The 27007-nt window shown below is 34.3% G+C and overlaps 10 protein-coding genes across 10 annotated transcripts; 5 read left to right on the top strand and 5 right to left on the bottom strand.

Annotated features, from left to right (window-relative positions):
* Positions 1-642: 642 nt before the first annotated feature.
* EIN_044400 (F-actin-capping protein subunit beta, putative) lies at positions 643-1467 on the top strand (the record flags this gene model as incomplete). Its single annotated transcript, XM_004253605.1, has 1 exon — positions 643-1467. One exon carries the CDS (start codon positions 643-645, stop codon positions 1465-1467), a length of 825 nt encoding a protein of 274 aa, XP_004253653.1.
* A 461-nt stretch (positions 1468-1928) lies between these two features.
* Positions 1929-3329, top strand: EIN_044390 (hypothetical protein; the record flags this gene model as incomplete). The annotated part of the gene is made up of 1 exon (XM_004253604.1): positions 1929-3329. One exon carries the CDS (start codon positions 1929-1931, stop codon positions 3327-3329), a length of 1401 nt encoding a protein of 466 aa, XP_004253652.1.
* Positions 3330-3412: 83 nt separating this feature from the next.
* Positions 3413-6046, bottom strand: EIN_044380 (protein HIRA, putative; the record flags this gene model as incomplete). Its single annotated transcript, XM_004253603.1, has 1 exon — positions 3413-6046. One exon carries the CDS (start codon positions 6044-6046, stop codon positions 3413-3415), a length of 2634 nt encoding a protein of 877 aa, XP_004253651.1.
* Positions 6047-6658: 612 nt separating this feature from the next.
* EIN_044370 (hypothetical protein) lies at positions 6659-7522 on the top strand (the record flags this gene model as incomplete). Its single annotated transcript, XM_004253602.1, has 1 exon — positions 6659-7522. The coding sequence occupies one exon, from the start codon at positions 6659-6661 to the stop codon at positions 7520-7522; it is 864 nt and encodes a 287-aa protein (XP_004253650.1).
* A 478-nt stretch (positions 7523-8000) lies between these two features.
* EIN_044360 (hypothetical protein) lies at positions 8001-8630 on the bottom strand (the record flags this gene model as incomplete). Its single annotated transcript, XM_004253601.1, has 1 exon — positions 8001-8630. One exon carries the CDS (start codon positions 8628-8630, stop codon positions 8001-8003), a length of 630 nt encoding a protein of 209 aa, XP_004253649.1.
* Positions 8631-10571: 1941 nt separating this feature from the next.
* EIN_044350 (alpha-soluble NSF attachment protein, putative) lies at positions 10572-11507 on the top strand (the record flags this gene model as incomplete). The annotated part of the gene is made up of 2 exons (XM_004253600.1): positions 10572-11288; positions 11352-11507. 2 exons carry the CDS (start codon positions 10572-10574, stop codon positions 11505-11507), a joined length of 873 nt encoding a protein of 290 aa, XP_004253648.1.
* A 157-nt stretch (positions 11508-11664) lies between these two features.
* On the bottom strand, positions 11665-14019 carry EIN_044340 (hypothetical protein; the record flags this gene model as incomplete). Its single annotated transcript, XM_004253599.1, has 1 exon — positions 11665-14019. One exon carries the CDS (start codon positions 14017-14019, stop codon positions 11665-11667), a length of 2355 nt encoding a protein of 784 aa, XP_004253647.1.
* A 335-nt stretch (positions 14020-14354) lies between these two features.
* EIN_044330 (calmodulin, putative) lies at positions 14355-15266 on the bottom strand (the record flags this gene model as incomplete). The annotated part of the gene is made up of 1 exon (XM_004253598.1): positions 14355-15266. The coding sequence occupies one exon, from the start codon at positions 15264-15266 to the stop codon at positions 14355-14357; it is 912 nt and encodes a 303-aa protein (XP_004253646.1).
* Positions 15267-15638: 372 nt separating this feature from the next.
* On the bottom strand, positions 15639-17681 carry EIN_044320 (1,4-alpha-glucan-branching enzyme, putative; the record flags this gene model as incomplete). The annotated part of the gene is made up of 1 exon (XM_004253597.1): positions 15639-17681. The coding sequence occupies one exon, from the start codon at positions 17679-17681 to the stop codon at positions 15639-15641; it is 2043 nt and encodes a 680-aa protein (XP_004253645.1).
* Positions 17682-20220: 2539 nt separating this feature from the next.
* EIN_044310 (protein serine/threonine kinase, putative) lies at positions 20221-26208 on the top strand (the record flags this gene model as incomplete). Its single annotated transcript, XM_004253596.1, has 1 exon — positions 20221-26208. The coding sequence occupies one exon, from the start codon at positions 20221-20223 to the stop codon at positions 26206-26208; it is 5988 nt and encodes a 1995-aa protein (XP_004253644.1).
* Between the last annotated feature and the right edge of the window lie 799 nt (positions 26209-27007).

Raw genomic sequence — 27007 nt, 5'->3', positions numbered from 1 at the left:
TTTTAGTTATTAAGTAAATTATACATTTAAATTAATTTTTATAATAAATTGTATCATATAATTAAGTTATATATATTTTTGTGTGACTTACCATAATTATCTATTTTATAGTTTTTATATAATTAATATTTAATAAAATTAATTATAATATATTATTCTTTTTTGATTTATTGTAACCATTCTATTAACTATATCAATAGTTTTTTATTTTTAAAACAAAAGCGATGTGGCAAAAAAAACAAATAGGTTTATATAAGAGCAGCAATTTATATTTTAGTATTAATTTATACGACTATTAATTTTTAATCTGATATAAAAAATTATTGCTTATCGTGATTTGAAAAAGAAGTTTCTATTTAGTTACTTTTATAATTATATATAGTAACTCAAAAAAAAATTTTAATTAAAAATATATCATAATCATTTAATAAAGTGAGAGATTGAGATTGCGAAATCGGAATGAAATAACAGAAATGGCCCGATAATTTACAGAAAAACGACCAAATACATGGAAAATACGGAATATCAAAAAAATCCCCAACCCAAAATGAGAGATCAACCAATTAAACAATGCAAAGCAAAACGCCTTGAACTTGAAAAGAAATTGGCGAGCAAAACTGAAAAAAAGAACTTCAAAATCCAATGACCGACAAGTTGGATTATGCCCTTGATTTAATGCGCCGTCTTCCACCACAAAAGGTCGAGGACAACTTGCAGATGTTGATCGACTTGTGTCCCGATTTGACCGATGAGTTACTTTCCGCGACTGATCAACCTCTTAAAATCGTTGAGGATACACAAGAGAAACGTTCTTTCCTTATTTGCGATTACTGCAGAGATGGGGACTCATACCGTTCTCCTTTTTCGAACACATACTTCCCACCATTCCCAGAAGGAAACAAACCCTCTGCTGAGCTCAGAAATTTGGAGAAAGATCTCAACGAAGCGTTTAATATGTACAGAGAAATGTACTACGAAGGTGGTGTTCATTCCGTTTATGTCTGGGAGAATGATAACGACGGGTTTGCTGTCTGCGTTCTTATGAAGAAAACTGCAGATCAAAGCAAAAAGGGGAACCCCATGAAAGGTACTTGGGACTCTATTAATGTCATTGAAGTCATCCCCAAGGGCAAAGACAAGGCTGAGTATAGACTGACATCCACTGTTATCTTGTATTTGGAAACTAACACTGAAGCAACTGGAAAGGTGTCGTTTGCCGGTTCACTCACCAGACAGAACGAGAAAACATTGAACGTTGTTGGGAAGGATGCGCACGTCGTTAACATTGGTGAGTTTGTCGAGTCAACCGAATCCACAATGAGACGAATTTTGGACGCCATCTACTTCTCCAAGTCGAAGGAAATTACAAACAACTGCAGATGCCAAATGGGTTCATCTCAACAGGCTAAAATTAACGATATTACCAAGGCAATTAACACTCAACTCAGAGGTAGAAAAGACGATTAATTCAGCTTTTTTCATGCGTTGTTCTTCTTAGTTTGTGTCAGGTGATTCATTTTGATAGCTAATTGACGCATAAATTAGTGAATGTTTCCATCGAATTATTACTAAAAGACTTTGCAAATAAAAACAATCACATTTAAAAGAAATGTGTGAGGAATTCCGTGTTGAATAAAAAGATCTGGGAAGAAATCTCTCTAGTATTTTTAACATTCATATTATAACTATATTACTTAATACAATATACCAAACACTTCTATTCGAAGAACATAACTCAAAAGTGTTTTATTTGATCTACACAAGAAACTGTATAATACAAACAGAATATGGAACTCGATAATTTCCCGATTGTACGAACAGAAAGAACGTAATACACATCAAAAGTACAAAGAACGATAACTTTAAACAGATTTGTACGTCAATTTTCAGTCTCAGTTTTTGGAGTCGAATCTGATAAATTCAAGAGAATGTTACCGAGCCACCTTGGCCTTGGAGATAAAGATATCATTGATACACTTAACACTGTTCGAACTGGTGGAGACTATGAATGGGTAGTCTATCACGTTGATGCGCGTAATGGCGACTTAGTGAAGGACGACACTGGGAACTCCGTAGGGGATATGGTATACTTAATGGACGGGAGTCAAGTGCAGTTTGCTTATTTGCGCTATGAGATGGACCAGACCAAGAAATTCCTTTCGGTCTGTTGGTGTGGCCAAGGGTCCCAAGACAAACTTAAAACCAAATTTGTGTATTACAGCAGAGACTGGGAAGACTTCTTGAAGAAGAACCAACACTCCATTTCAGTGAATATTTCCGCTCGAAAGGAAGAAGATGTCGAAGAGGCGGTTATTGTAGACAAGCTGAATAAATCCACAGGGACGTTTGTTAGAGCAAGAAAGACTGGAGAACAAAAGGAAGATTTACAAGGCAAAGCCAAAGGATTTTGGACACAACAGAAGACTGTTGATGAGAAATATAAGACCGAAATGGATCAGAAAGCTAAAGAGAGAGAAGCCGATTTAGCAAGTTCACGAGCCGCACAAGCTCAGAAATTGAAGAATCAAGCCGAAGAAGAAATGAGACAGAAAAATGCTCAGAGAGAACAAGAAGTCAACGCCTTCAGATCACAACAACAACAACGCGACCAAGCAGAACAACAAAGATGGAAACAACAAGTCGAAGCGGACAAATCCAAATCCGCCGCTCGAAGAGAACAAGAGGTCAACGCTTATAACCAACAACAGCAACAAAGAGACCAAGCAGAACAACAACGTTGGAAAGGAATCGAACAACAACATCGCCAAGACGTCCAATCCCATTACCAAGAGTCTGAACAACAACAAGCCGCTCCTCAAGTCAAAGGAAACGTCTCTGCGTTCAAAAACAAGTTCGCGCAGTACGCCGAAGAGTCAGAACAAGTCCCACAGAAGCCAGTGAGTTCCGGAAGAAAGTGGCAACCACCAGCTAAAGCTGCTGAGCCAGCCGCTCCAGTTCAACAATATGAAGAACCACAACAAGAAGTTCAACAAGAAGAAGTCCCAGTCGAACAAGAGCAATACCAAGAAGAACCACAACAACAAGAAGAGTACCAAGAACAACCACCTCAACAACAATACGAAGAACCTCAACAAGAACAGGCCCCAGTCGAACAAGAACAATACCAAGAAGAAGCTCAACAAGAACCAGCACAAGGCGATGTCTATGTCGCAGAATTCGATTATGAAGGACAACAAGAAGGTGACTTGTCTTTCAAAGAAGGCGAACAGTTGACTCTCATCTCGACAGAAGACCCCGAATGGCCAATAGCGCGAAACGCTCAAGGCGTCGAGGGGAGTGTTCCTATGAATTACTTGGCTAAACACTAATTTTTGCTTTCATTCGTTGCGGGTTGCAAGCTATTTGGTAGTAGTATCGAAACTATAATTAAATTATAATGAATTCATAGGTGTTATGAGACAATCCACCTCTTGACGGTCTCCTTCCACTTCTCAATCAAAGTGTCATTCTTCCCGTTCTTTAATCCATTCAAAATCCTAATCAGTGCATTCCCTCGCTTCTCATCTTTAGGTGTTTTAAGGACTTCTAAATAACGTTGAATGACGGTTTCAAACTGCTCAGTGTCCCATGTCAGTGATAAAGTGGTTAACTCAAGCTCACACTCCATCTTCCACTTGTTCGCTACGTTCACGTTCTTCCGCTTCTCTTCATCTTTCACTAAACTCCTCCGGACAACCCAATGACCGTTCAGTATAACTACTTCAATGTCTTCATCAAATACAACGGAAATCCCTCCACTCGACGTACACTTCACATCAGTCACATTCTTCATATTCAACTGCTCCGCTAACTCTTTGACAGATACAATCTTGATGAGTTCACTCGTCGCGTTGTACACCTCGATCATCCCATCACACTTCACTACAAACACCACCCCCTTGTCTTTGAACGCATTGTGGATGACGCCATGCACCATAAGAGGCGCACGGATGATCGCACCGGAATATTGGTCGATCCCCAAAACTACACCTCCGATCGTTCCAATGGTGATCTCGTCGGTGCTTAAGCTCATCGTCGTGACTTGGAACGGTAACTGTGATTCCCAAAGGATCGCGTCATTCAAGACGTTGACCAATTGCACATATGAAAACATCTTCTTGCCGTACACCGACGTCGTGCTCTTATACACTATCGGCTTCTTCTCTTCATTCAAACAATTAATCGTAAGTGGCCGAATTAAAGGCACTGTAAGTACTTTAGTGTCGTCATTCGTCGTATTCAAAGTGTTCGCCGCAGTCGTTTGAGTCATTTCAAGCACTTTCAATCGGTCAGCAACTTTTTCGTTCTCGACTCTCGCAATCCGCTCAGTGATGCACTTCATTTGATTCTCTAACTCATCGATTTGGTCGATCCGCTTCATCACCTTCTTCATCCGCATCTCCTCGATAATATCAAGACGCTCTTGGTACTTCTTCCCATTCATTTCCTTGCGTTCTTTCTCCTTTTCTATCGTCTCTTTGACTGCCTTCGATGCCATCCGCATCCGAAGCGTCTTTTCCTCGTCCTCCAGTTTTTCATTTTTTTCAATTTCACTTTTCTCGAGCTTGGAAACCTTTTCTGGCTTACTTGGAACTAATGGAGGTGGCTGTTTCACAACGATTGGATCCTTTTCAACTTTTGGAAGGGTAATCGCCTTCGGTTCATTCAGTAACACCACAGGCTTGATTTTCTTCTTCTTCTCTTTCATCTTGTCCGCCTTCATTTTTTCAAGCATTTTACGTTCCTCGGGATGTAACACATCGACTGCTGGGCGTTTGGCATTCGCCTTTTCTTGTTCTTCTCTTTCTTTCGCCTCTTCCAACTCCTTTTGTTTCAATTGTTGTTGCTCGTCTTTCTCGTGTTGTATTCGACACTCCTCTTTCACTGTCAAACTCTCTTGAATTTCTTCTGCGTCTTTCTGCTTGAAATGCGCCATATACTTCCGCAGCGCCTCCTCACTTACTAGCGTCCCCCCGATCTCTTCATATGAAAATTTGATCACTGCTAAGAACCCTTTCAACCCAACAGCTATTAAATCCTTCCCTGAGTTGCACCAGACTAAGTCTTGCACACTCTCATCAAACACTTTCTCTATAGTACAGATCGATGTGAATGAAGGGGTGTCCCCCTTTTTGCCTCCACTCGGCTTAGTAGACCAGATACATACATCCCCATCGATGCTCCCACTCGCAAAGATCTTAAATGGCGTTTTCGATTTGCCTGCAGAGCGGAGGTATCCAAAGATCCGGTCTGAAAAGCGCGCAGAGATCACCTCATTCTTATGTCCGTAACACGTCTGGTATGTCCAGTCACTTCTTTTAATCAGTAAGAAGCATCGCTTCAGTTTACTCGTCGCTCCTACCACTGCAAGGTCTTTCCCATCACAACTCCAACTCATTCGACAACTGAAATTGCCATGTTCACAGTCTTCAAAAGGCTCTTCGATCTTCACTACAGTACTCTTATCTCGTATCTTCCACACACGAACTTCCTTTAAGTCTTGTGTGCACGCATATACTCCTAATGGGTCAACACAAACACCTATGATAGACGCTTTGTGGTCGCGGTACGTGTCCAAAAGCTCTTGTTTTGTCACATCCCATATTGCCGCAGTGCAATCCGCTGACACTGATATCAGAAACTTGTCACCAGGTAACCAACACAAGTCGATGACGCTGTCCGTGTGCGTTCGTAAGTTACAAACTCGTGTGAAGATAACGTCGTAGTAATTCTCTGTCTCGTCTTTCTCAAAACCACCAAGGCGTTCAGTCAATTCCCAGATCGAAACTATGTGGTCGTCTCCACCCGTCGCAACATATCTCCCATCGTGCGAATATCTTATAACATTCAACGACATGTCAGACACTTTCGTTTTACTCTTTAACTTCGGCTGTAATGAACTGTCGCTGAATGCCTTTGTATTATACAAATTAAAACACCCATCTCCCCCACATGTGACTATTTCTTCCATCGTTGGTGATGCATCTACTGAATATATCGGACACCCTCTATGCTCAACCCAGAATGGTCGAATAAAAATCACCATTTGTCTTTTTAAGTTGAGCATCTCTTGTTTGTCACTTTTTAAATAACATTTGTTTTTATTTTGTTATATATAACATTTAAATAATTTTTGTTATATATAACATTTTCAATGGTAATTTTCTTATTTTGAAAATATAAAACATTTTAGTAATAAAAAGTTAAAATAACATTTTGTTTTTTTGTTATATATAACATTTAAAAACAACATTTTACAATTTAAATGATAATCAAGAAGTTATTTGCTTTTTTTACAACAATTATATTAAAATAAATAAGAATAAAAAATATAAATTATAATACAATTGAAAACTATTCAATAATGACAAAAATAAAATTTTTGTAAAGCAATACTAGTCCAGAAACATACTAAAACATACCAACCTTTTTAGTATTTTTTAATTTATTTTATTACAAAAGTGATAGGTGGAGCGAAAAAGAAAAATAAATTATTAGTATTAAATAATATACTATTTTTGAACTATAAATAAAAAATACTAAATTACAAACTTAAGTACAATTCCCATAAAAATATCAAACAAGTATAGTTATAAATACTTTAAAAAACGACAAATAAAAGAATTCCAGTTTTGAAAAAGACTGAAAACGAAGAGAGATGCAAATTATAGTGCATATCACAAACAATGGAACAATTAACATGTCGGGGTTTCCAGTCTTACAAAAATCGGGCGAGCAATACACAACACACACCGACAATTCAACACTCGTCAGAGCAAATGCGCTTGTTCAAAACATTGACGAGACGACGAAGAAATTTTCAAATGAGCGTCCAGCACTTCCGCAGTCGAGTGTCTCTCCAAACGACATCACAAAACCAAGTTGGGACAGCCTGATGAGTTCGATTGTTTCAGTCGGAACGACTCGCTCGAACCATCGCGCAAAGACTGATGAGCAACGTGTGAAGAAGACTGCGGTGATGGAAGAGTTAGTGAATGTCAAGAAAGTTCATCACAAAGCTCATCGTCCCGAGAAGAAAGAAGTGAAAGAGAAGAAACAGCCGACCTTTTTACCTTCAGCCTTTTTGACTTACACTACCTTCTCTAAGTCTCAAATCGTTTGGGAAGTCCCGGCTTCCCTTATCAATTCCACTTTAATGAAGTATTACGCTTTAATGCCTTCTATGATGTTCATCTATGAAACAGACGTCGCCTCTTTCGGAACTTATTGTGTCGACCCACCTCTTCTCATCAACGGTCAAGTCTTATTCGCATCAAAATTCACCGTTTTCGTTATCGACAAGAAGAAGCGCTTCGAAAAGCGAATTAAGATCTCAAAAACTGAAATCGGAAAGATCGCAAAGGACGTCGTCATAGCTTCCGCTAACCACTCCATCACTGAAATGAGTGAAGGTTTCGCCATATATATCAAGAACTTACCTCCTTATAAAAATGAAGATATTTTCTATCAGAACACCTATCATTATATTAAGTCAATTACTGTCGCTACCTTTTACTCGTAGATGACTTCATTTCAATTAATTGATTTTCGAAATGACTTTTCATTAGTATATTTATGATATATTTTATTTGAAGAAATAATATAGCATAGATATAGTTTATTATACTATATATTCTCCTACCAGATATAATAGTATAATATATGGTATATATATAGTACAATATATTAAAGAATAAGAATTATATTAATAAAACTATAACATATAATAAATACAAATTATTAGGAAACAGACTGTTTTATACTATTACTGTTTTAAACAGTAATAGTATAAACAAAACCTATCAATATGGTAAACGATACTATTAAAAACAAATTAATTAATAACAAAATTTATTATTAATTAATTGAATAATTTTTAATACTAAATAGTAAATAATACTATACTGAATATATTACTATAATAAATATAATACCATATATTACAGAACCGAAGTCACAGAAGTGAATAAATAAGAACACTAATAACATGAGCATCTGGCCTACTCCGCTGATTTTACTGAAGTATCGTTGTGGTTTTGTCTGCGTTGCCCAAGACAACAACGCTTTGGTATAACTATTTCTGTTTCTTCGACGTCAGTCTCCTTTGGGGACATCTCCTCCAATATCTTCAATTGTGTTGAGATCTCGACCATTGAGCGACTCAAGGAGTTGTTCATCTCGCCGAGACGGAGAAATCTTTCTCTTGGGGATTGTTGTTTCTGAGTTGGGGAAGGATGCTTTTGTGGCTCGAGAGTGGAAGTCTGGAGGAGATTCTCGATGGGTTGCTCGGACTCATTCTTCCAAAGGCCTTTGAGTTCTTTAGTCTCGACGATCGATTGCATCCGAGTCCGCGGCGAGACTTGAAAGTTGTCTGTGTTGAGTGTCTCTTGTCCTAAATACGTCTTTGCGCGATTGCGACCGATAAAGATCTTGCGCGGGGTGTTCACTTCGGAGTGCGAGCACACGAGAAACACATCGTCGCCCGAGCCAAAGGCGTCATTCACTGATAACTCTGACTTACAAAAGATCTCCGGAGTATTAGGATTTGACATTGTGAGGTATGAAGGAGGCTCGCGGATAACAGTGTGTGGAGAGGACACCGTCTTTCTTACTCGGTGTTGCAAGAACATGATCAGGCTCTGGAATTATCCAGTTTCTTTATATATTAGACATATTCGTGAAGGTGTGAGATTTCTTTTCATTATTGATATTCTAATTCACATGATTCATTCGGCACGTTCCGGTTAGTGGTAATTGTTCTATAATTTTAATTATTCAATCAATAATAATAGTGAAGTCTTGGGTGATGTATATCATTTCTAAGACTTTTTTGGCGTCTTCCCAAAAAGTACAATAATGCATCTTATCTTTATAGCCTCCTTTTTCTTATTATTATCTCATCTTCTCAAAAAGTATAAGAACAAATTAGTAAAAGAGTTATCACATGAAACCATATATTAGCTATTGCCAGTTATAAAAAATTGGCTCTTTTTTTTGTTTTCTTTCTTTGTTTTGTCGTGTTATTATTCTACATTTGTTTCTTTTTTTCTTGATAAACTATTTATATTCCATCTCTGAGTCGACAGTTATTATTATTGGTTTTGGTATTATAAATTTTACTAGTAAAAAATGTAAAAAATAATGAGAATGAAAACTTATATAGATATATATAGAAATATATTTTTAAAATTGTATTCAATAAAACTTTTCGCTCGACTAACTGTCTTTTGACCAACATAACTCAAACTCAAAAAACTATTTTTAGTTGTCATGCAGTTTCAAAAGGTCTTTTACATAATCAGTCGGGAATCAGCGAATTTGACAATCGCTTCTTAAACACCCATCTATTAATAATTAATTTATAACAATAATTATAACAAATCATTCAAATTGATAAATCTATAAATAAAACCATTTGAGAAAAAATTGCAAAAAGACTCATTTTTATTTTTTCTTTCTTTTTGTCATTGTAATTTTAGGTACAATAATTCTATTTTTTTACTATTACCATTCTAATAGTAATTACACAATTTTATTCATCAATTTAAAATGATTTGAGTTGTGCAAAACGAGTTTATAAGTTTTTCATGAATTAATATATAATTAAAATTAACTATTTTCATTCTAAAAAGAATATCAATATAAAAAAATGCCGTGGCTATATTTTTCTTTACATAGAATTGTGGTTTTGTTATTTTTAGATAATATTTTTTATTACAGTTTTTTATTGAAAGAAAATTTGTTTATAAAAATTCCGCTAATTTAACAATGTTTATAAAACATTTGACAGTGAATAACAATTTTCTTGAATTATTATTTGAATATAATAAAGTTAATTATATAATGATAATTTAAAAATTTGATTGTTGTTTTGAGTTTAAATTGTAAAAGTTGAATCAATTCAAAGTTTAACATTGTAATGATGGTCTACATCATAAACAAACAACTTTTTTAAATAGTTATTTGAATAAACAAAATTAATTGTATTTGTAGATTATGTTATATCTTACTATTATCAATTTAAAAGAAATATACATTATTAAATTTTAATAATAAAGTATAACATATATATCATTTAATTATAAGTATAATTTTTATTATTATTAACTTGGTTATATTTAATATACAATATATTAAAAATTGTATATTATATTACTACCATATTAGAATATTTTGACTCTAATAGTCTATTATATTAATAACAACATATACATATTATATTTTATATTTAAATTTAAATACATTTGACACACATGTATTAAGTTCTTTCTTTAAATAATAAATTAAATGGTTTTGTATAGTTTTTTTAATTTCATAGTTTTTGTTATTTAAATTAACGTGCTATTTTTTCATTTTTCTTTATTAAATAAAACTTTTTTTATTTGTGAATTTCCCATTGAAAACACCAAAATAATTAGCGAGTTTTTGTTTATTTACTCTCCACCCCACAATTAACACATTAATTAAAAACAACTCGTTCAATAGTTATTTTAACTCTTCAAACAAACCATTTCAGTAGTAAAAATGTTAATAAAAATACACTCAAAAGAACTATAAAATCAAACCAAGAAATGACCAAGCGCAACCAAAAAGCTGATCAGTTATACGAAGAAGCCGCGACATTAGAGACGAAGTGGTCCATTTTCAGTAAAGAACAAAACATGTCGAAAGCTCAAGAGTTGTACAACAAAGCGGCCAACCTCTACAAAGCGAGTGAAGACTACGACAAGGCCGCTCTTGCTTTTTCCAAGTCAAATCTTTTATCGACGAAATTGGGAGACACGTCCGACGCAAATAAAGCACTTCAGAATCAAGCGCTTTGTCTTTCGAAAGGTACAAACCCAGAAAGCGCAGTCGACATCTTACTTGGTGTAGTTGAGAATTACATCGCCGCGGGTGCCTTCTCACAAGCATCCAAAACGCAACAAGAGATCGGGAAGATCTTCGAAGAGCTCAAAAAGTACGACAAAGCAGCTGAAGCGTACAAAACAGCAGCAAGTCAATACGAAATGGATAACCGCCCCGCATCGGCGCTTCCTCTCAAGATCTCTGCAGCCAAATTGGAGGCGTTAACTGGAAAGTATATGGACGCTTATAAGACCTTCGACCAAACTGGGATGGACCAAATCAATCAAGGCGCCCTTCGTTTCGGAGCAAAGGAACACTTCATCAACGCAATTCTTTGTCAAATGTGTAACGACGACGAAATTGGTGCGGCCAAATCCGTCGATAAATATAAAACACTTGATCCATCGTTGTCATCAGAAAGAGATTATAAGACTATGGCTGTTTGTTCTCTACTTTACTCTATAGATTATAACAGAAGAGGTGCTCATGATACTCATAAATAGGACTTGGCCAATGCACTCAAAGAAATGGACTTGGACAAGTTCAACGCCGTCGTAGGTAACTACACACAACTCAAACAAGTCGACGAATTCAGAAGACAGCTCTTCGAAGTGTTGAAGAAGAAGATCGAAGACAACGCGAATGCGGCACTTCTTTGAAATGATTAATAAACAACAGGTTTCTACATTTTTTTTTAGAAAAGGAAATATTATGAAGTATAAAATGAAGAATATTAAAAACTATAATAAAAACTATAATAAAAACTATAATAAAAACTATAATAAAAACTATAATAAAAACTATAATAAAAACCAATCATTTTTTTGAATAAGGAGCCTTCTTCTTTTTATCATCTCTGTCTCTTCGAGGAGCTTTCTTTACTTCAGTTTTTGAATGTTGTTTAAAGTTCTTTCCACCAACACGGTCTCTTCGAGGATCCGATTTAAAGCGATTTTTTGGATCATCTTTCTTGTTGCTATTCTTTTCCTGTTTGTCACCTTCAACGTTTGTATTTTCAGTATTTGTTTGTTCTTCTTGTTTTTTCTTAGCATCTTCTTCTTCTTTTTGTTTGAGAGCATCGGAACTTACTGGTTCGATCTCTCGTCCTCTGTGAACGATGTGCCGTGGGGCTATCAATTTGCTGTGAGTCTTTGCGGAGACCCATTCACTTCCGATGGGTTGGTTAATTAACTTATCATAGACTTCTGCGGTTAATCCTTTGACTGGAGCTGCTATTGCAAGGTACTTCAAGAACTTTTTGTCGACGCCTGCGTTCACATAGATCTTTTTCTTTCGCGGCTTTTTCTCTTGATTGACCTTTTTAGTAACAGTGGCTTGATTTGACCATTCGCCCCATCCCGGTAAGTTCTCGTTCTCGCCAGGGACGTATTCCTTCTTCTTCTTGGGCTCATATGAATTGACCTCTTGCATCACATCGTCCTCTGCAAATGCTAAACGCAAGAGTTCCTTTTGATCCTTCTCGAAGATAATGTTGTCGTCTTCTTCATCCATATTTTGAAGTCGCGAGAGGGGAGAAGACTCCATTTTGATCTCTTGAATGACTTCGGGATTCGTTGGTGTTAAAGTTACAGTCGCTACTGGGTCCTTCTCTATCTCCATCTTCACCGTCTTCTCTTTCTTTGTCTTCTTCTCCTCTTTTTCTGCATTCCCATCAAAATCAAGTGGAATCATTTCCATATTTTGTATGGTGTCTTTGTGCTTCGCCACAGTTTCAGTCTTTTCTTCAATAATTTCGGCTTCTTCTTTATTATCGTCTTCCATTGCTATTTCCTTTAAAGGTTGAACACTTTCTTCTACACTTTCTTGACCACTTTTAACGTTTTGGTCTTCTTTCGAAGCCTCCTCTTGTTCTTCCTCTTTTTCATCTTCATTTTCTAATTCCATTTTGTCGTCATTGTGTTCGTCGTTTTGAGTAATGTCATTCATAAACTTCTTAATCTCCTCTTTGCGCTTCATTTGATCCTTTTTCTTTTGCTGAGCCAGTGATTCACTAGTTTCAATGTACTTCTTTGAATCGTCAGCTTCATTGCCTTCGATACCAACACACCCCTCTTGTTGTCCCGTCGAAATTGTTTCTTCATTCATCGCTACAACTACTACATCCTTCTTTTCTTTTAATGGAGCATTCATCTCATCAACAAACCCTTGCAGTTGTTCGACTTCTTTCTTTCGAGCTTCTTTCATAAACTTCATTCCCATTATCGCGTCATTGTCTAATTCAGTGCTTTGAAGTTGTTTAACTCGATCCAGAGCAATTTCCTTGTCTTTGTCTGTCACTCCAATGTCCTCATCGTCACTCTCAAAATTCTCCTTCCCTAAGATCTCATTGATCTCTTTATTTAACCCTTGCTCATCAAAGAATTTCTTCTCATCAAACATCCACTCCTTATTCTGTTTCTCACGAAGCATTTTCCCTATCGCATCTTTGTCTTGGATATCTCTTCGAATACCGTCGATCCGAGTCAACCCAAATTCTTTCATTTCTCGGGCCCATTGATTCTTTGCATGGCGTTGTGTAATTCGCTCGGTGAGTCGATCAAACTCCTTTTTCCTCTCAAAGTCCTTAGCAAGTTCTGGGTCTTTTTCTATTAAAATTTCTTGCTCTTTCTTTTTGTCTCGCTCTTTCTCATGTTTAAGAATTCGATGATACTTCTTCGACTTGATTTTGTTCTGCCTTCTCGCATTTTGTTGGTCGAAGAACATCGCACTTCTGAGGGCGGCAAGTCTTTTCGCTCGTTCAATTTGCTCTTTTCTTGACATACCTTTTCGGACTAAAGCACTAGCTTCCCCCACCACCCTTTTAGGGTTTACTTTGTTTAAAACGTTTTCAATTTTTTCAGACAACTCGGCGTTGATCTGACTTGCAAAATTGGGCTTTGGAGCCTCCTTTTGGGGGTAAACAACAGTTGGTTGCACGTCTCTATTAAACACAACTTGGGTATATTTTCCCATAGTTTCTTTGGTTTTTGCCTTTGAAATATCTTTTTCTATATCAGCTTTGTCAAAGTCTTCAAGTGCTTTTGAGACTTCTTGAACGTCCGAGTCTTTTTTGTAGACCGGCTCCAAGTCATATTGGACTGTATTTTGCAAGTGGGTGTCGTCGATCGCCGTGACCAATTCATTCAGTGTGACGTCTTCCATCTCTGTCATGATTTTAATGGGTTTTGTCGTTTGTTTTTAGGGTTCGTCTTTTGTGTGTTTTTTGTGTGGTTCAATAGTATCGTAACATCATCAGGGGTTTAATAATCTTTCATTTTTAGCTTAAACCAAATTTCTTTTCCATCACAAAAGGGCAAAAAATATCTTAGACAAATAAGACGGTAATTACAGAGATTATTTCTCTAACTTTTCATCTTTTTAAACCTTTCAAGAAAGAAAAAAAATCTTAAAGAAAAAATGTCCATAATATGGTAATTTGCTTTAAAAATCTTCATTTTCAGATAGTGTCACTTTTGAAGAACAATTCAAAGATAGACAAACATAAATCAATATAAGGCAAGGAGCGAGTGCATTGCTCCGACGAATTCTCTTTTATTTATTTTCCCATTCCCGTCGATGTCAATTATTCTAATAAAATCGTTCACCTCTTCGTCGGTGACAAATTCTTTCTGCCTTTTTAAGAAGTCCTTAAGCTGCACACTTGAAATTTCATTTGTTGCGTTTGTGTCGATCTGATCGAAAATGAGCTCATAGAAATCGTTGATCGAAAATGAAAGTGAACATTCAAATATAAGTTGCGAGAGTTTGTTGAACTCAACTATATTCAACCCACCTTTAGGCCCTTTGTCAAATAAATTAAATAACACAACAAATGTTGCTTTGAGTTGTGTTGTAAATTCGCCACTAATTGTCTGGAGTATATTAGCCGCCTCTTTTTGACTAATTAGTCCGTCTTTGTTCGCGTCGTACATATCGAACGTCGTTCGCCACTTCTGGACGTCGGGCGAAAACACTTCGAGAAACTCATCTTTCGAGATTTTGCCGTCTTTGTTCGCATCAAGTTTTGCGATGACCTTCGCAACTTCTTTGCGACACGGCTTGCGTTGTAAGTACGTCTCTATGAAAAAGGTAACTTCTTCGCGTTCTAAATAACCGCTGTCGTCCGTGTCGATGACTTCAAACGCAAAATCATATAAGTCTCGAGGAAAGTAACTCACTTTGCGCTTATTTGCTTTGTCAACGAGTTTGGAGACTTCTGAAAAATCAATTTTGTTGTTCTTATCTTTGTCCATCAGGCGAACCACCAACTCGTAGTCTTTCAATTGTCCCAAATTTGGATTTGCTTTGTTGATGTGGACATTCGCGTGCTTCGCAAGAAAATGGAGGGTTTCTTCGTAAGTCAGATAATCTTTCCCTTTTCCATATTTCTTCACAACATTCTCAGGTTTAATCGACATGATTTCTTCCTTCAAATTTTGTAGTTTCTTTTTTACTAGTTTTATACTATTACCAATTAGTTTCGCTTAATTTGTTTGTTGTTTTATTGCGATAAAAATGTGTCGTTTTCATTTCAGAAATTAACAAAATAGAAACTATAATCTCAAGTTGTGTTAATTGAAAGTGTTTAAGAAAACTGTATTTATCGTTCCCCAATTGTGTTATTAACAACTTATTAATACGATAAGACAATGTGTTGTTTCTTTCAAATATTTCAAAAAACGTCGAATTGATTCACAACAAACATTGCGATAAAATAATATTTATAATAAATGGTAAAATAATAATATTAATATAAGTAAAAATATTAAACCGACAACAAAAAAAATTCATTAATTAATTTTGACCAATACGATGACAACTCTTGTTGGGATGTACACTTTGACCATATATGGCAATCCGTCGCACGACATATTCTCAGTGAACAATTCTCCACCGGAGACCGCGTTTCCAAATCCGTCGAATTCTTTATCGTCAGAGCTTAAAACAATTTTGTATTTTCCAGGTTCCTTCACACCGACACCATAGTCAGTGAAACTTTTGTTTGGATTGAAGTTAAAAACAGCAATGCAATCGCCTCTTTGGAAAGCAAGAACGTAGTCGGCCTCGTTGTGTTTACTAATGAAAGCGTTTTGTTTACAAAGCCACGGGTGTTCCTTCTCAAGAGCAAACATGCTTCTTTCGAAAGCAAGTAAATTCTTGTATCTCAGTAACTTGTCTTCAACCAAGTTGTATTGTCTTCTTGCGTAATGGAATGAATCTCCATTACCTTCTCTCGGGAAGTCCAACCATTCGGGGTGTCCAAATTCGTTACCCATGAATGTCAAATATCCTTCTCCACCTAACATGCACGTCACAAGTCGAATCATTTTATGGAGAGCAATACCCCTCGAGATGATAAATGAAGGTGCCCACACTTGTGACATACCAGTGTACATCTCCTTATCCATCAACCAGAATGATATTGTCTTGTCACCAACAAGTGCTTGGTCATGGCACTCCGCATACGCAATACATTTTTCCTTCCATCTTCTGTTATTCAAAGTGAACCCAATGTGGTTGACGTTCCAGTCTTCGTCTTTCTTGGTCTTCAAGTACTCGACCCACAAGTCTGGACATGACATCGCAAGTCTATAGTCAAACCCAACTCCTCCATCTTCAACGGTTCTGCACAACCCAGCATATCCAGAAACGTCTTCAGCAATAGTTACGCAGTGCATATCCTTTCTGTGTACTAAGATGTTCACAAGAGACAAATAGCTCAACGCGTCTTCATTGGCGCATGGACCGTAGAAGTTCTTATAATCAAATGTGCATCCACCGACACCGTGATGAGTATATATCATCGAGGTCACACCATCAAATCTGAACCCGTCAAACTGGAATTCCTCTGCGTAATATCTAACGTTTGACAACAAGAATCTGATCGTCTCGTAGTTGTTGTAATTGAAGAGTCTTGAGCCCCAAAGGGGGTGTCTCCCGTGGTCACCCGGTAACAAGTAGTGTGCGTCACTCCCATCAAAATTGTTAATACCATCAACGACATTAGAAGATGTATGCGAATGGACTATATCAAGTAAGACAACAATCCCTTGTCGGTGGCATTCATCAATGAGTCTCTTGAGTTGGTCTGGTGTTCCAAATCTCGAAGATGGCGCAAAGAAGTTGGTGACTTGATACCCAAACGAGGCGTAATACGGGTGTTCCATAATAGCCATTAATTGTATTGCGTTGTATCCAACGTTTTTACAGTACGGTACAATTCTCTCTCTGAAGTCGTCATAAGTCGCTATTTTAGTATCTGGGGTACAAATGCCCACGTGACTCTCATAGATTTTTAAGGCCTCTGGTATACCTGGGCGTTGCGCAGTGAACTTGTACGGGTTCTCCGGGTTATATACAACAGCTTCCATACACGACATCTTCTTGTTGATAACACAGTATCTGTGATATGTTGGGATTCTGTCGAGTCTTTCACCTTGATGTGTAATACCATAGAACTTAATTTTGGACATGTGAGGAATTACACTCTTCCCATTAACGTCTGCAATGAACCCTGAGTGAGTCCCAAACTCATCACGGTGCATTTTGTACGCAGTGTTTCTGTCCCAATTGTTGTAGTCACCAAAGAGATACATCTCCTTGAAGTTGGGAGCCCACTCTCTAAATACCCAACCCTCGACATCTTTGCCATTTTGGTTCTCAGTGCCTCGCACTAAGCCATAGCGTTTGTACGAATCTGCAAATTGCTCAAGAGAACCTTCAGATGCCTCAATACGTGAAAGGAGGTCATACGTCTTTTTCTGTCGACCAACAATAGTTGGCGCAAACTCATTCAAAGAAGGGTCGTCAATAAGAACTTGCAATTTACTCATCGGATGAATTTTGAAGATGTTCGAGTTTATTTTATACCAACAAAACGACCTTTTTTGACATCAAAAGGGCGTTTATCAACTTTAAAGGTGGCGGCATTTTTCGCCGTTGGTGATTATTTACGAATTTTTATTCAAGAATTGTGAAGTGTGGCTACACCATTTGTTTTTGTGGTGACGAAGTTTTGGAGACCGATCTTCAAAAGATGGTTCACAAATTATTTCAAATTCATATGGTCTAATAATTATTTGGTGAAAAAAAGAGGAGGAAGAAATGAAGTCTTTGTTTGATTCTTTCAATTGTAAGTTCTACAAATTGCCCGATGTTTGGACTCAACATCGAAAAGATTTCAAAAGAGAATTTTACTTAACAATTATTATAACATCAATAGAAGAAATAATTACTTTTTTTTTGAAATTTTTTTTAAAGAACTTTCTTCATTTTTTTTTTCGTTTGTTGAAGAAATTTTTATTCGAAAATTGTGAAGTTGGTGACTTCTTTTAAGGCTTTATTAATACATAATCTATAAGAAATGTAACTGTTTAATATTAGTGTTAATACATATTCGAATTTTTGAAAACAAAACTTAAATATTGAAAAGCAGATTCGTCAAACTTTGAAGCCCGTAATATTGGACTAAATAATCATTGTATTTTGTATATTTAATAACAGAAAAACAACTAAAATTGTTAGTAAACGCAGAATGTTAAATTCCTGATTAAAGTTCAATACCTATAAAGATTATATGGTTTATATATTATGTACATATAATATAAATAAATTGTATTTTTTTCAATTTTGAAAAGTTGTATTTTTATTTTTTATTTTAAATTTTAAATTTATATTATAATCAGTTTTGTTTTAATAACAATTGAATAACATTTAATTTTATTAAATCAGAAGTTATATTAAATTTATTTTATTATATGACTTTGAAACTAAATAATTTGAGATAATTCAACTGAATTTATTAATGTTTTTAATATATTGAACAATCAAAGTTATATATCATCCCAAATAATTACAATTAACAAATAAGTTTGTGATAAGCGATTAAAACACAAAGTACAACAAAATAAATAAATATTATTTTTCACATTTTTTGAAATAATTGATAATTATGTTCATTTAAAATGAAAAAAATCAACCATTGTTTGTTATTCGTTGTATTCCAGATAAATAGAATATCATTGTTCGTTGCAAAATATTGTTTATAATTGATTGTTGACTTGAAAAAAATATCATTTTTTGTTGTTTATCTTTATCGTTTTGAATTGTTATAAATGTGGCATCCATCTTTATTTCAACAATTATAAAATAATTACAGTAGGAGGAAATAGAGGGATGCTGACAAGAAGTAGGATAATCTAAAATATATTTATTTTGTTTTTTTATTTTATTGGTTATTTTGTATTGAAAACAACCAATAGTTGCGAGCATCCCTTTCTCTAGCATCTTTTTATTTTCTCTCACAATATTAAATATTTTATTTACATGTTATTATTCAGAAAATATCTAAAACAACTTAACTTATTAACATTATTATTATCGCACATGATTAACAATTATATTAGTTTTATTGAAATCGACATATTCATTCTTTGATGATACACAACAATTGAAAAATAAAATGTTTATAAACACAAACTAATATTCAATTAATTATTACAATCGTAAGTTTAAATTGTTATTTTATCACCATTTAAATATTTGAGTTATTCGAATACAATAAAAAACATTCAACCTATTCCAACAAATTTGGAATAAAAATAAAAATCGTTTTTTTTACTTACAATATTTGTCACTGTTTAAAGTAAAATTGTAATATATGGCAGTGTTTTGAATATTTGTCCAATTATAATGGTATAATAGTGTTTTTAATATATCATTAAAACAACAAAGAATAACAAATCATCGAGTATTAAATGGTAATTTTGATAATATAATAAAACAATTCAAATTTTAAATTAATTAAATTCAAAAATCAATTTACAAACGAAGAACAATTCAAGATTATGAGTTTTGTACATTATAAACTTTTTAATATATAATTTAGCTTCCAGTACTAATATAAATAATACATTCAATATTGTTTAAAAATAAAAAACGCAACTTTATTTTAAACTTTTATTTTGTCATATTTAAAGAAAAATATACAATGAAATTCCAAATGTAATTTGAATCATATTGAACTTATATTACTATAAGTTCGTGATATTATAACATAATTAAAAAATAACAAACTTTTGTTGTTTTCTTTCGTCAATATTCAATTCGTAAACATTGACGGTTTTAATTGATTGATGTTATGACTTTCTATTTAAAAATAATAATAATTAAAAGAAATGAACAAATACGCAATTCAACAGATTATATAAAAACATTCCAATTGAATTTACTACAAGTTAGATTTAGAATTTATGAATTTCATCACACGTCATTCTCTGTATATTTATAAAATAAAAACAATTCAAAATAATCAACTTTTGTTGTTTATAATATAAATTGACAAAAGCAAATATTGTTAAAACTTTATATCTTATGTATGCTTTTATTAGTGGTTCGACAACACTTTTATTTATTTTACTAACAATGACACTCTCAATAACTTGTGATCCTGGGTATTTTTACCCTGGAGTTGAACAAGCTGGATGCCAGCCATGTCCCCTTGGTTGTTATTGTCCAAATGGATCACCACTGCCTTGTAAACTTGGTTATTACTCTACAGGTGGGACAACTATTTGTACTGCGTGTCCCAAAGGTACTTACTCATCAAATATAGCTTCAAGTTCTTGTGCTATATGTGAAGACGGATCCTATAATTCGTTAATTGGGCAGTCCTCTTGTTCAGCATGTTCAGCCGGTACTTACTCCAATGGAACTTCAAAATCAAGTTGCACTAAATGTCCAGCTGGTTATTATTCAAAAGAAGGTGCATATTCGTGCACTCTTTGTTCTAATGGGTATTTCTCTTCTTCTAGTGGACAGAGTAGTTGTTCGAGATGTACTGCTGGCACTTATTCAAATGGAAATTCGAAAACGACATGCACGAAATGTCCAGGTGGCACTTATTCAAAAACTGGTGCTTCAATTTGTACAAATTGTACAAGTGGTTATTACTCTAATATTGGTTCTAGTTCTTGCACGTTATGTCCCGATGGTTCCTATAACCCATCAAAAGGTTCTGATCAGTGTCTTTATTGTCCTGGTGGTACTTATTCTTCAGGAAGTGCAAAAACAGCATGTACTTCTTGTACAGCAGGAACTTACTCAAAATCCAATTCATCAGAATGCACCAATTGTAGTGCAGGGTTCTATTCCGACAAAAAGTCGAGCACTTGTACATGGTGTCCAAACGGTTCTTATAATCCAACTGTTGGTCAATCAACTTGTTTGATTTGTCCAGCTGGAAAATATTCATCTGGCTATTCAAAGATTTCATGCACTTCATGTGTTGCTGGGACATATTCAAAAGCCAATTCATCAAAGTGCACCAATTGTAGTGCTGGGTATTACTCCAGTGCAAGTGCAGCTTCTTGTACCTCATGTAAAAACGGGTATTACAATCCATCAACTGGTCAGTCTACTTGTTTGGCATGTGGCGCAGGGACTTACTCCAATGGAACCTCCAAAATCAGTTGTTCAAATTGTCCAGCGGGGTATTATTCTAAAACCAAAGCCGGGTCTTGTACTTTATGTCCCAATGGGTATTATAATAAAGTAGAAAAACAAGGTTCGTGTTTGGCGTGTTCAGCTGGTTCTTATTCAAATGGGTCAGATAAATTAAGTTGTTCTCTGTGTTCTGCTGGTACTTTTTCTGCTGCAAAAGCGTCAAGTTGTACTTCGTGTGTGGAAAATTATTATTCCCTTAAAAATGCATCGACTTGTCTTTTGTGTGTGAGTGAAATATGTTTTTCTTGTGTAAAAACAAATGGATATTGCACTAATTGCACAAGTGGATATGGACTCCTTTCGAATGGAAAATGTACACAATGTCCTGCGGGATATTACTCACCAGGAGTCAAAAGTTCGTGTTCAAAATGTGCGTCTTTAACTTACTCGAATGCTGGTGCTTCTTCTTGTAAAAAGTGTAATGTTCTGTGTAAAACATGTAGTTCCACAACTGGTCAGTGCACGAGTTGTTATAGTGGATCTTATGTTTCTTTAGGGAAGTGTGTTTCGTGTCTTGCTGGGTATTATTATAATGGCACTGCTTGTATTTCGTGTCCAATCACAACTTATTCAAAAGCCAATTCGACTATTTGCACAACTTGTAATACATGTCTGACTTGTAATAGTACCACCAGCTATTGTCTAACATGTAAAGTTGGTTTTGGGCTCTCTCAAAATCGTTGTAAACAATGTTCTATGGGTTATTATAGTAAATCAAATGTTTGTACAAAATGTCCTGTTGGATATTATGCAAATGTTGTGGGGAGTTCAACTTGTAAATCATGTGCAACTGGCTATTTTGCAAACAGTACCGGAACAATAAATTGTTATAAATGTGATGAATTATGTTCAACTTGTATCAAATCAAATGGGAATTGTAATTCTTGTTATACTGGGTATATTTTAAAAGATGGTTTGTGTATACAATGCACTGCTGGGACGAAGGCAAATCAAGTAACAAACAATTGTGATGTTTGTCCTGCGGGTACCAAATCAACTGAATCGTATGACAACTGTGAAGAGTGTGAAAATGGGTATTATTCACTTACCAAATCCACAAGCTGCAATAAATGTTCTTCAACGTGTTTAACGTGTAATAACACAAATGGTAAATGTATTAGCTGTATAATGGGTTATGGGTTGTATTCAAACAACAATTGTATTAAATGTAAAAATGGGTTCTATTCTATTGATTCGCTTTGTCAAGTATGTCCCACAATGACATACCAAACTGCAACAGGGAGTTTTTCATGTCTTTCTTGTAATCAAACATGTTCTTCTTGTGATAATATTTCTGGGAAATGTTTAACATGTCGAGAGGGGTATGAATTGACGACTTTGGGGACTTGTACACCATGTAATGATTTGTATTTTTCATTAGGAGGTATTTCAAAGTGTACACGGTGTGACACGAGTTGTATTTATTGTTTTAGAGAGAGTGGGAAATGTAGTGAGTGCGTATCAGGATTTAAAAAGGTTGTAATCAATTCAACCAAAAATTGTGTACCGTGTTCTTTGAATGGTAATTGTTCCACTTGTAATGAAGTCGAAGAAGAAGAGTCTCGAGTATGTATAGAATGTGTTGATGGATTTTATTTGGATAACAACAAATGTAATAAATGCTCTGATATTGAAAATTGTGAAAAATGTTCCACTCAGAGTAAAAAATGTCTTTCTTGTTCTGGAGCATTGATTTCAGTTGGAAATATGTGCATTAATTGTGTTATGGGAACAATGAAAAGTGGAGACAAAACTTGCTCAAATTGTTTTGATATTATTCCTAATTGCCAATTATGTGAATATAATGTGATTTCACCAAAGTGTTTAAAGTGTTTTGCTCCATACGTTATTTCAAACCAAATGTGTGTTCTTGGTTATTCAAAAGAGAGTCATTTTGATAATACATTTAATAAAAGTGTTTTCAATAAAAATGGATGTGTATTTCAAGTGAATGATGAATGTTATTCTTGTAACAACAATTACATTAAAAATGATGGTAGTTGTATTATAAAAGACAAAGAAGAGTGTGTATCTTACTCAAAATCAACTTGTGAAAATTGCAAGAATGAAGTGATTTCTACAACTGGAAACTGTGAAATTTTTTCGACTTGTAAATATCAATCAAACAGCAAAATAGAAAATGTGTGCATTCAATACAAAGATCTTATCTCATACGGAATAACTGATGAACATTGTTATATATCAAATAATGGATTCTGTTATTCATCTCAACAAGGGTTTTACACATCTATGAGCCTAAATGGAGACAGTTTGAGTTGTGGAATAGCCGCAGTGTGTTCCAATTATAATGACACTATATATAACTTAACATGTCAAACAGGATTTATTTTAAATGAAGAGTTAACATGTAAAAAGGATGAAAAATGTATGACCTTAAAAGGAAGTTTTTGTGTTGAAAGTTTGCCACGATATCATATTGAAAATGGAAGTTGTGTATATAATTCCGAATTTTGCAAAATCCAAATGAAAGACGAATGTATTTTATGTGAAGATAAATTGTTAGTAAATGGTAAATGCAACTCAATTGAAAATATCAATTGCAAAGAATTCAACATAAAATGTCTTTCATGTGATGATGATTGTTATAAAGACGTCGATAGCTGTAAAATAAAAAATGATACTTTTCCTTATTGTGAAAAGGTGAGTGTAGTAAATTCATCTTGTATACAATGCGAGGAAGATTACTTCTTAAATGAAGGAATTTGTTTTTCACTAAAAAACGGTTCTGAAAATCAATCATCAGAACTTCAAATTTCATATTTAAATGTATTAAAAGAAGAAGAAAATAAAGAAATAATTATTGATAATGATACCATTGTCGATAATTGTCAAGAAAGAAGTCGACTTGGTTGTCTTCGTTGTGACGATGGATTTTATCTTTCACATTTAAAGTGTCTTCCATGTGAATACCCCTGTACGTTCTGTTCCAATTTAACATATTGCACAAAATGTGACGATTTTTCTTACACTTTAAAAGGTCATTGTTATGAAGTGAATGAGCTTTTAAACACCTGTGAAATTATGATGTCAACATACGAAGGGTGTGTTCAATGCAAAGAAGGGTATTATCGGTCTTTGAATGGGAAGTTATGCGAAAAATGTGATGTATCGTGTATCACATGTTCTAATGAAGGGAGTTGTTTAATATGTAATGAAAGTTATTACAGAAGACCAAACAACATAACAAAGTATTGCAATCCACAAGATGAACTTTTAAATTGTTTAAATTCAACAACTGATGGTTGTGTTTTGTGCGAGAAAGGATTTGTTCTCAAAGACAATTTATGTGAAAAGTGTAGTGTCAATTGCACTATATGTGACACGACATTTGAATGCTTTGAATGTGAAATAAACAATGTCTTGGTCAACAAACAATGTGTTTATTTCATGTCAATTGATAATTGTGTATCCTCGCACAATTCCCTTTGTAATGAATGTTCTAAAGATTACAAATTGAGTAGTGATGGACTGGAATGTATTAAGAAGATAAATTATGGTGTTATTATTTCAGTACCAATACTCTCACTTATTCTTTTATTGGTCATCACTTTTTTCATTGTATTAATACCAGTCATTGTTATATCCAAACGGAAAGAAAGAAAAAAGAAAGAACGCGTGTGTGTATTTAAGATATCTCGTTCAAATGTTTTAATGAATGATTTAGACAACACGATTCAATCAAACAAAAAGTTGTTGACATTTAATACTGAAGAACAGCTTATCCCAATTGACACAGAGAGTCGTGAATTATTGTGTGTAGGAAACAACAGCAAAGGACTTTTAAAAGTGCAAATCACAACTAAAACAAATTGTGACAAATACACCATTCGTACTGTTCCAAATCTAGTTACACTTAAACATGGGTATGCCTGTGAATTTGAAATCTTTTTGAAGCCTCGATGTACAATGAAACTATGTGATGATATAGTGATTATATCTTTAAATTTAATCAGTGGTGAACAGCACACTTCTTCTTTAAAAATCAATGCAAACACTGAACAATCGACTCGACTTGATTATGATGAATTGGTTGAAGAGAAGATAATTGGTGAAGGATCTTTTGGTATTGTCTACAAAGGGATGTATCGAGGAAATTGTGTTGCAATCAAAAAGATGAAAGAGTCTATCGAATCATCGAAACTTGATGAATTTTCAAGTGAAGTGAACATGTTAGACAAATTCAGGTGTAACTACATTGTCCACTTTTATGGTGCTGTCTTCATACCAAACAAGGTGAGTATGGTCACCGAGTTTGCTCAATATGGCAGTTTACAAGACTTATTAAAGAACAAAAGTAATTCAGAAATCGACATGAAATTACGCATTAAATTTATGTTAGACACATCTCAAGGAATACTCTATTTGCATTCAAATGGGATATTACACAGAGACATTAAGCCAGACAATTTTCTTGTTTATTCCCTCGACTTTAATGACAATGTGAATACCAAACTGACTGATTTTGGCTCGGCTAGAAATGTTAACTTACTTCTAACTAACATGACATTCACAAAAGGTATTGGTACACCAGTGTATATGGCACCTGAAATACTCAAACAAGAAAAATACACAAAAAGCTCTGACATTTATTCGTTTGCTATATCCATGTATGAATGTTTTGGATGGGAAGATGTGTTCCCCAAGTCGATGTTTCCTTTTCCTTGGAAAATTGCAGAGTTTGTGATAAATGGTAGAAGGTTAGAAAAGAAACCTGTGATGTCTGATGCACTCTACAACCTTATAACTTCTTGTTGGGATGCCGACAAATACAACAGACTGTCCATCAACCAAATTGTTGACACCTTATCTTTATTATTCACATGTGAATCTTCATAATTTTCATATTTATTCACTAAATATTCTAACTAATTACTTTGAATTAATTACTTTTTACTAATAACAAATAATTCACAATATTTTTAACTTTGATTCAAATTATATTGTTCAATCTTCATTTAAGAGTAAAAATATAACTACTAATTTGAAATAAAACAATATATACATAATTTTTAAATTTACACATTTTATTTGTTATTTAAATTCACAAACAATTATGATCTTTGTGTTTTGAATTTCGCATAATTGTTGAGTATGGCTAAAATATAATTATTTTTTTGTGTCTCGTTAAATAAAAAAAAACGAAGAAATCTAAATCATTGATGAAATACATATTTCTTTTACTAAATTGTAATTTAAATTGTTTAAAAAAACATTGTTTATATCAATTTGGTTACTTTGATTTTAATAATAAATGATGTTTTTTGTGTTTTTATTGTTATCAAAAAATGTCATAATAATTATTGACAATATTATCTTTATTACAAACTCACACAATTACTTTTTAATTACATTTGTTGTTATATATTTCAGCACAAGTTCTTAACATTCTTTATATTTTAAACTTTTATTTTCACTGTTTAATCAATAATAAGAATTACATCTCAAATCCAATTTGCAAAATTATTGAAAATGGAGACTTTTGTAATAAAATCCATCAGACAAATGACGAGTCTTGTTAATCAAGACACTCTTTTGTCTGCAGTACGTAATTCAAAATTTTGAAATATAAATTCAACATGATAATTTATCATTGAATAATAAATTTGCCGTTTGCAATTATTATAAACTGATCATT

Source organism: Entamoeba invadens, assembly GCF_000330505.1.
Source record: "Entamoeba invadens IP1 unplaced genomic scaffold scaff_1105074724821, whole genome shotgun sequence".
Lineage (NCBI taxonomy): Eukaryota > Evosea > Mastigamoebida > Endamoebidae > Entamoeba > Entamoeba invadens.
Note: the sequence above shows the minus strand (reverse complement) of the source record. Positions and strands in the feature narration are given on the sequence as shown.